Genomic DNA, 8,588 nt, shown 5'->3' on the forward strand with positions numbered 1-8,588 from the left:
CTGGGAAGTCACATGACTCTCACAATACATGCAAAACCCTATGTCACAGCACGTGGAAGCCGCGAAGCACATCTTCTGGTATCTCCGTCATACCACCGAGTATCGTATCCGGTACTCTGGCTCAAATCAGTCCGGTTTGATAGGGTATTCAGACGCAGACTGGGGCAAAAATTGGGATAACCGGCGATCAACAACCGGTTTCGTTTTCTTGATGGCTGATGGAGCAGTCACATGGGCATCTCGGATGCAGAAGACGGTGGCAAGATCCTCGACGGAAGCTGAATACATGGCACTTTCGGAGGCATGCTCTGAGCTAGCCTGGCTGACGTCACTCCAAAAAGAGTTAGGTTACTTTCCTACTGCACCACCACCTTTGGTAGCAGACAACCAAGGAGGAATCTTTCTCACAGTCAATCCCGCTCATGACCAAAGGCTCAAGCACGTCGACATTCGATATCACTTCATACGCGAATACGTAGAAGAAAAACGAGTGGATATAGTCTACGTTAGTACGGACGAAATGATCGCCGACACGTTAACGAAACCACTTGGTGCAACAAAATTCGAGCATTTCCGGTCTATGCTAGGCTTGGTCTTCAGTAGATTAGGCAATAACTAGTCGAGTGGGAGTGTCAGAACTGGGCGATTTTGTTATTGCCCTGTACGGACTAATGGGGATATCATCACATGATCCCTCTATTATCTTGTAGTAATACAATATCTGATTACTCATGCTTAGTATACATGCTTACACTCACAGTACCACAGGTCCTATAGCGGTATCAGAGGTCCTGACTCACATGTATATATACTGGCCCTGTAGCACAGAATAAAGCAAGAGTTCAGTCGCACTTTAACAGTAACTACCCATAGTAACTTCCATGTAAGTAACTAGTTACTTACCTAGTTATTAACTAGTAGGGAAGAAACCTAAGAGTTTTGCAGGGAACACTAGCCCAGACGTCGGGTGCCTAGGTTCGAGCCTAGCCCGAGGCAAAATAAAAATTCGAACAAAATAGGAAATTATACTAGAATATATTCATCAATACAACGATCCTTTTTGTACACCCTAATACGATGGCAAGCCTGAACGGTAGAGTCAATGGACATACCTCCCACTAACCATTTGCCACTCGTATAACCCGTAACCGAGACCGTATGGTGCCATGGATTCATTCCATCGCCGCCAAGTTGCGCTGCAATGGTATGCTTCGTTCGGTGATTGAGGGGCAGAGACCATTTGGTGGGCCAAAAGAATGGTGCTATGGACGTAGCGGGCTGGCGAGGCTGACCTGACGGTACTGAGCACTACTGAAACGATGAGCGGGCCGGTATCTGAGGAACACGATCGCGTGAGCTGACTCTAGATGCCCTGTTCCAAATTTCTCTGGTGTGTCAGGCCTCAGTGAGTCAGACCTCAGACCAGGTCTCAGGCCTTGGGCCCCAGCGCTCAGCATGCGCCGTGTTTCAGGCAGTGCGCCCATTAAGAAGTCGAAGTCGGACTCCCATGATTGTCTCAGAGACTTTCCTATAAAATCTTAGGATAGACGTGCTGGCGTTGACGTGCATCGCCGGTGTTCCTCTGGACCTCGAACAAACTTGCAATGTCTGTGGAAGCCCACTATACAGCACTTTCCGAGATTCCTAAGGTACTGCGCGCCAGCGTATGGTGCATGTAGCAACGCTCACGACATCTTCTTGTCAGATACATGCGCGTGTCCACGAGTACTTCCAATCTGGAGTCACCAGGCCGCTGGCCTATCGTCGGCGCCAGCTCATTCAGCTCGCCCGCATGCTCCAGGACAATGTCGTTGCCCTCGAGGACGCCATGATCGAGGATCTTGGGAGAGAACGCCAGGACACCACAGGCCCGGAGACCGCTCCGGCCATCCAGGCATGTCTCAACGCTATGAACAACCTTGAAGAGTGGACGAGGCCCGAGAAGCCCAAGGTCGAAGAATGGCGGGGCTCATGGGACACTACAATTTATCATGTTCCCAAAGGTGTCGCGTTATTCATCCTGTAGGTCTCTCTTCAAGCTGCCGCTCATCACTTGCTCAAGTTTTTGGTAGCCCTTGGAACCATCCCGTCGTTATTACCTTCCTCCCTTTAGTCGGCTGCATTGCTGCCGGCTGTCCCGCTGTTCTCAAGCCGTCAGAGCACGCTCCTGCGTCTTCCGCGCTTCTTGCATCTCTGATACCACAATATCTCGATACGCAGGCTTATGTTGTAGTTCAAGGTGCAGTTCCCCAAGCCACCGCTTTGCTTGATTTCCCGTGGGGCCATATTTTCTTCACGGGAGGGATCCACAACGGGCGCAAGATCGCCGCGGCGGCCGCGAAGTTTGTGACGCCACTCACGCTCGAACTCGGGAGCAAGAGTCCGGTCATCGTCAGCCCCGAGTGCGACATGGAGCTCGTGGCGAAGAGGATGCTGTACGGAAAGCTACTGAACACTGGCCAGGCGCGTAACATCCCAACTGCTCAATCATTCATGCTGATTCTGTGCGTCCAGGTCTGCGTCGCCCCTGACTATGCGCTGGTACCGCGGTCCGTCGCTCCGGCATTCTACGAGGGTATGAAGAAGGCACATGCAGTCTGCTTCCCGCTCGATCCTCTTCGTCCCGACTCGACGTGGGGAAAAATAGTTAATGAACACCACTATGATCGCCTTGAGCGATTGATCAAAGAAACGAAGGGCAAAGTTATAATCGGTGGCCGCAGCGACCCTGTAACGCGTCGGATCTCCAATACAGTCGTCGCAGACGTCAAGCTGGACGATATATTGATGGAAGAGTAAGTTTCTGCCATGTTCACCCGGCAGTATTCTCTTCTGACAGCGGTCACGAATAGTGAGGTATTCGGGCCTGTGTTAGCTGTCGTTGAGGTTGATGACGTTGACGAAGCGATTCGCATTGTCGCAGCTCGGTGAGTTCCGTTTGGCCGTCCCTATGGCCGTCCACATTCTAGAACTTTCATGATAGCCCTCATCCTCTCGTGCTATACGCCTTCACAAACGAAGAAGAGATAAAGGAGAAAAGTATGCTATCGTGTGTCTTTCTTGATCATGCGCTGACTCCATCATCCCCCACTCAGTCCGCAACCAGACCAACAGTGGCTCACTGGTGCTCAACGACACACTCATACAACTTGCCAGTATGTCTCTTTTTGGCTGCGGTAGTCCTACATTCTTACCCATCGCATTCGCAGTTTACGAAATGCCCTTCGGAGGGATCGGCGCTTCTGGCTGTACGTGCACGCGTGGTGCGCATTGCGCGGTAACCTTCGAACCACTGACTTCCCCGCTTCAGACGGCAGCTACTTTGGCAAGTACAGCTTCGACACGTTCACGCACTGCCGTGGTTACATCGATGTTCCCCCCGCGTAAGCGGCATCTCCTCCGCCTGTCTTTGACGCTTGCTAACGCCCGTTGACAGAGTGGAGCCGTATTTCAAGCATAGGTACCAGCCGTTCACCGAGGAGAGTTACAAAGCCATGTGCGCTGGAGCCTTCGTCAAGATCCCGGATGCTTGATTCTCCCACGACTGGACCCAAAGCGCGTCTGTACAGTATTTATATATATATCCCCCGAAGACAATGGAATGCTTGCAGCGAACCGCGCGGTCCATGAGGCACCGGCCCTGGCGCATCTGTCAAAGCGTGAATTCGTCCCGTTTATAAGCAGGTAACCATCTATTCCGTACGATATGGATCAGTTGGCAGGCAGGGAAGTCAAGGCTAGGGTTCTCCTTCGGGAGAAGCCTGATACTACGGTGCGTGTGTGGCAGATCACTCGTCTTTAAAATGTCGAGGAAGGCCTGCTGCCTGCCTTCGTCCGCCCCATGGCAGCACACTTGATCTCGCGACGCTGCGTCACGAAACAGCTCGCCATCCTTCGAGCTCATCTCTGCCGGGGCCAGCTATCTTCGGCGAGGCGCCTATCGACAACCTCTGGTTCGTCCAAATTATTTGCGTTCGGACACTCGACTGAATGGAGAGATAGGTCGTACACTTGTGCTATGCTTCGATGGGACGTCGAGTGCCTTCGACGGAGACGTACGTTTCACATTCGAGGTTGGCATGAACAGTCGTTGATCGTTGTCCGCAGAACACGAATGTTGTCCACTTCTTCAAGCTGTTACGAAGAGACACCGACGAACAACTATGTTATTATCAGGCCAGTGCACATGGCACGTTTACCAAACAAGCTTATCAATTCTGGCCTGCAGCCCGGAATAGGGACGTACATGAAGCCGGGCGTAGTATCGCACTTTCTGCAATGGGGGGCAAAGTTCCTTGACCAGGCCATCGCTTGGTGAGGCAGAGTGCCCTTCGTTTCGCCGGCATGGCTGACGCATGTTCCCGCAGGTATCTCTACGAGCATGTATATGGGGGCTACAAGTTTCTGATGGAGAACTACCAGGCAGGCGACAGGGTCTGTCTTTTCGGTGCGCCTGCCCTTACAAGTCGATGTCATCGTAGCATGACAAAGACTCGCAGGCTTCTCTCGAGGTGCATACACGGCGCGCGCGCTCGCCGGGATGCTGAACAAGGTTTGGATCCTGCCCTTCTCACGCAGCCGGCGTCAGTCAAACTTAACGTCATCCTTGCAGATTGGTTTGTTGTGCAAGGGGAACGATGAGCAGGTCCCGTTCGCTTACGAGCTCTATGAGCGTGAAGACGAGGATAGTAATATACTTGCCAAAGGTTTCAAGGAGACGTTTGGGACGCCGGTTGACATCGAATTTATTGGCGTTTGGTGCGTTCAGTGAAGCGAGGGCGCTTTCAACCAAAAGCTGACTCTGGTTCAGGGAGACAGTATCGAGCGTGGGCATGGTGCGACACAAGACACTGCCATTCACAAGCTCGAACAACAGCATCAGAGTCTTCCGGCACGCGCTTGCTTTGGACGAGGTGCGTCTGTTGAGCGACCGGTAGCTGCTTGGCCACTTCGCTGATCATGTTGATAGCGCCGAGTGTTCTTCAAACCCAGTGGCAGAATGCGCAATCCTACTAACCAGGAAATACAACGTACGGCCCCGGCAAGTAAGGTCCCGACGACTACAAAGCCAGTGACAGACGTCCTGGAGGTCTGGTTTCCGGGGTGTCACGGCGGTATGTATAGCAGGCCCACGAGAGGTCGCAACCTTATTGAGGCTTACCGTGCCTGCCTCTGCATTCCCAGATGTTGGCGGCGGATCTGTGCTGGACATTGAGCCTCACAACCTGGGGAATATTTCCCTGAGGTGGATGGTGTGCGAAGTTCTCGCAGCCCAATGCGGCGTGTTGTTCGATGCAGAACGACTGAGCGAGAAAGGAGTCTACTCTACAGTGCCTGGGTACAGACCCCCGCTTGAAGATACCGACGTTTGTGCCAATATACACGACGAGCTGGGACCCCAGGGGTCGCGCTGGTGGAACCTGCTCGAGCGCGTACCTCTGCCGCACAAGCAAATGGGGTACATAACATTCGAGTAAGAGCACGTTTCCGGCTGTTGCGCGCGATTGGATGATGCTGATGTTGTAATCCAGTGAGCGTCATCAAGGAAGAGGTCGCCGTATACCGGACGTCAGGCCGAATTTTCACATGTCTGTCATACGGCGAATGGAACAACTTGGGTATGAACCAAGAGCTACATGGAGCGGCGAAGCCAACTTTGTAGATTAATTGAGTTTATGGTGCATCCATGCATCGGAGACGTCAGTGCTGGGACGCGATAAGACCGCCTGTGAACCTTTGAGTCATGTGCTAATGTTGGACTCCACCTACCCCGCCACGGACGACCGCCAATCCGATTCTGAAATATTGAAAGATTATTACAGCCTGTGTAATCGCCTCGAAATGCGTCCTGAAAAGTCACGATGGCTGCGCTTGCACTGCCGCTTGGCAACTTTGTGGCGTTTCCATGTGATGGTCCGTTATCCGGTGCTTTGATTCTACATTGCCTCCGCATGATGCATTCATCCGTCTAAATGAAACTTGGGCTGATATATGAGAGCGGTGCTAATGAGCTCTGTGCCCGTCCCATTCTCTCCGGGCGTCTTAGTGCGCTTCGCAAGCCCAATCGGATACGTACGCCGTCTTGGATCCTGTATGCATTGGCACGATTGGCAAGCGATCCTTCCAGCGCGCCATAGTCCGCTGAAGCATGGAAGATAAAGTTTGCAGCTGCAACGCACAGAAGGAGGGCTCTCGTGCTATTGAGACAGGCGAAGAAACAACATGTTAATAAGAGAGTCTCTGCCTATGTACTGCAATCTCGCTGCCTCTCTTCTGGTAGATGTTCGCAGAGACCGGACTGGGTGTGGTCAGTAAGTAATCATCAAATAGTCGCAGTAAGGGAGGGAATGAATATCTGTCAACGGATTGTTACCAATTGAGCTGCAGAACAATTCCGGCACCGTCTCTGCATGCCGATTCAAACTCCGCTTGTTACATGGTTTACAGTACTAATAATGGGGCCCTAGAATGTCTGGAACCGAGACTAATGTACTGCCCCGTAGGCCCCATCCGCCTCCGTGAGCAGTCTTCTATGACAATTAAAGGGCATACATATATGCAATCAATAGTAGCCACAATGCATTGTAATGCGGCTGCATTTACGCGTCGTCCTGCCGATACCCAGGCGCGTCACGAGCTACTGTCACGTGCCCCGAAGTCGGCCAGGCTACGGCATTTTGCTCCATACTCGTAAATGCATGGAGATAAGGAAAATGCTACACCTCGGATCCACTGGAATGAATATAAAATATTATTCTACCAAGCGGTAAAATTTTTCCATTGTTGCTATAGGCACTATAAATATTTTGGTGAGAAGACTGCAGAAACAGCACTTGGCAGCCGGCCAGGCGCACGCAGTGCTCAAGCAGGGCGCTTAGATTTGGCCGAGCCGCCGGCCTTCCACAGTCGTTGCACAGCGCAGATTAGGAATAAAACACATGTATTACATTAAATATAGGTAGGGGCGGGTTCTGGGTGTAGATAAATGTTGGGAAAGCTGCCTGTTCCGTTTCTATGGCACAAAGTTCTGTGCAGGCATGAAAATAGCAGGTCAGCAGAGATGTGCCTTTGGCACACAACAAAAAATGATAAAATTAAGAGAGCGCGGGAGAAGTAAATTATAACATATACAGAAGCCATACCATGTGTTCCCTGTGCCCCCAACCCTTTGTCGCAAGTGGCGATGTCCTTTTCCTTGGACATCTCCAGAACCGCCCAAGCCGTGACCAGAGAACCCTGGAGGCGGAATTAGACTGCAAAAAGTTGGGAGGCAGTATTATATACCATAATATTGATAATAAATGCAGCTGTACAGGGTGGAGATGGTGATGGGGTGGAAAGAATGGTCGTCAATGAGAGGGGGAGGGTCTGGCGCGCTACCAAATTTAGGCATCCTGGCTATTTCGGTGCAGTAATGCACGCATAGCTCAAGTCCCCTTGGACTGATCTTAATCATATTATACATTCATATAGAAATGAATACTATTGATATATTTGAGGCCCCATATTATGCTACAACAATACTGTTGAGCCCAGAATACACGGTTGGCCGATTGGAGGGCGGCTAACAGTACGCCACAAAGGCTCCACGTGGCCCATCATTTTCCATTCCCAAACCGATTCCAAACTCTGTCCTCCCGCCGCGCTCGTCCTGCTCGCTCATGACCAACTTGTCGGCCTTTCGTCACCACCGCCCATTAGAGTTTCTTCTTAGCTCTTCGTGTTTCTCGCGCCAGACTCGAAGTCCACGAACGTGCGTCTGCTAAAAAGCCGGACATCGCCGGCAGTCACAGCCCCTTCTCGCTCGGGATCCAGTGCAACCCCTTGCATTCACTCTCGTGTCAGCTTGAGTTTAGATACCCACCACAATCTTGCTGTGCCGCCACTCGAAAGACCCCGCACGGAAGGCCCTACCCACAGATAATCTTCCGGTACCTGTTCTCTGTCAACAAGTGGGAACGAATGCTGGATGTAATAGTTGCTCCCAAAGATTCGCCTGGCGACGTTTGTCTCACCATCTGGGCGAGGAACTACGGCTCCGATTCCAACATTTTCGGAGGCCTAAGCTTGATGACTGGCTGTGTTCCTTGCGCCCGTTGTCAAAAGTATTCACACGCTTCGGTCCAATATCTATCCTCGGCCTAGACGATCTGTTTCTCGGGAGCCCACCTCCGATCTTTAACTCAGCTCATCTTAACATGCTCACGGTGGTGCATCTTTGGGCGTATATCATTGTGTCGCGGGATTTTGTATATCACGGCCTCTCCGGCGCTAATCCCTGCGAGACCCGCCGGACAGAGCGAGGCCGGCGCCGCAACACCAACCTGACGTGAAGCTTCTCCGTCGCAAATGCTGTGGTGCCGATATTCTGGAGCTTTGCTTGGTGCTGGGGTGGCCCGCCAGACCTCGGAGGGTCGCGCTGCCTTCAGCGATCGGAAGGAATATTTGTTCACGTTGCTCTTGCGGCCTGCACAGGCTCCTGCTGCGTATGTGGGGGTATTACGACAGTCATGGTCTGTGGCCTTGTATCCCGTGTGGCGCGAGAGACGCGTTAGACAAGGCTTGGCTGTGGGGGCTGCCTGTGCCCG

The 8,588-nt window shown here is 52.1% G+C and overlaps 2 protein-coding genes across 2 annotated transcripts; both read left to right on the forward strand.

The window, feature by feature from the left end:
• The first annotated feature begins 1,492 nt into the window (after positions 1-1,492).
• On the forward strand, positions 1,493-3,812 carry PHACADRAFT_153983 (uncharacterized protein). The gene is made up of 9 exons (XM_007401554.1): positions 1,493-1,649; positions 1,706-2,022; positions 2,073-2,795; positions 2,853-2,927; positions 2,984-3,039; positions 3,096-3,155; positions 3,210-3,248; positions 3,311-3,383; positions 3,437-3,812. The coding sequence occupies exons 1-9, from the start codon at positions 1,605-1,607 to the stop codon at positions 3,531-3,533; spliced, it is 1,485 nt and encodes a 494-aa protein (XP_007401616.1). The 5' UTR covers positions 1,493-1,604; the 3' UTR covers positions 3,534-3,812.
• Positions 3,813-4,498: 686 nt separating this feature from the next.
• Positions 4,499-5,688, forward strand: PHACADRAFT_265087 (uncharacterized protein). Its single transcript, XM_007401555.1, has 6 exons — positions 4,499-4,552; positions 4,613-4,758; positions 4,811-4,913; positions 4,970-5,114; positions 5,185-5,473; positions 5,532-5,688. Exons 1-6 carry the CDS (start codon positions 4,541-4,543, stop codon positions 5,665-5,667), a joined length of 831 nt encoding a protein of 276 aa, XP_007401617.1. The 5' UTR covers positions 4,499-4,540; the 3' UTR covers positions 5,668-5,688.
• Positions 5,689-8,588: the final 2,900 nt, after the last annotated feature.

The sequence above is a fragment of the Phanerochaete carnosa genome (genome assembly GCF_000300595.1).
Source record: "Phanerochaete carnosa HHB-10118-sp unplaced genomic scaffold PHACAscaffold_13, whole genome shotgun sequence".
NCBI classification, from domain to species: Eukaryota; Fungi; Basidiomycota; class Agaricomycetes; order Polyporales; family Phanerochaetaceae; genus Phanerochaete; species Phanerochaete carnosa.

Coding starts and splice junctions, on each gene's coding strand:
- PHACADRAFT_265087 (XM_007401555.1), top strand. Junction 5,115..5,184: donor GTTTCCGGGGTGTCACGGCG/GTATGTATAGCA, acceptor CTGCATTCCCAG/ATGTTGGCGGCGGATCTGTG. Junction 5,474..5,531: donor ATGGGGTACATAACATTCGA/GTAAGAGCACGT, acceptor GTTGTAATCCAG/TGAGCGTCATCAAGGAAGAG.
- PHACADRAFT_153983 (XM_007401554.1), top strand. CDS start 1,605: ATGTCTGTGGAAGCCCACTATACAGCACTTTCCGAGATTCCTAAG. Junction 1,650..1,705: donor CACTTTCCGAGATTCCTAAG/GTACTGCGCGCC, acceptor TCTTCTTGTCAG/ATACATGCGCGTGTCCACGA. Junction 2,928..2,983: donor ATTCGCATTGTCGCAGCTCG/GTGAGTTCCGTT, acceptor CTTTCATGATAG/CCCTCATCCTCTCGTGCTAT.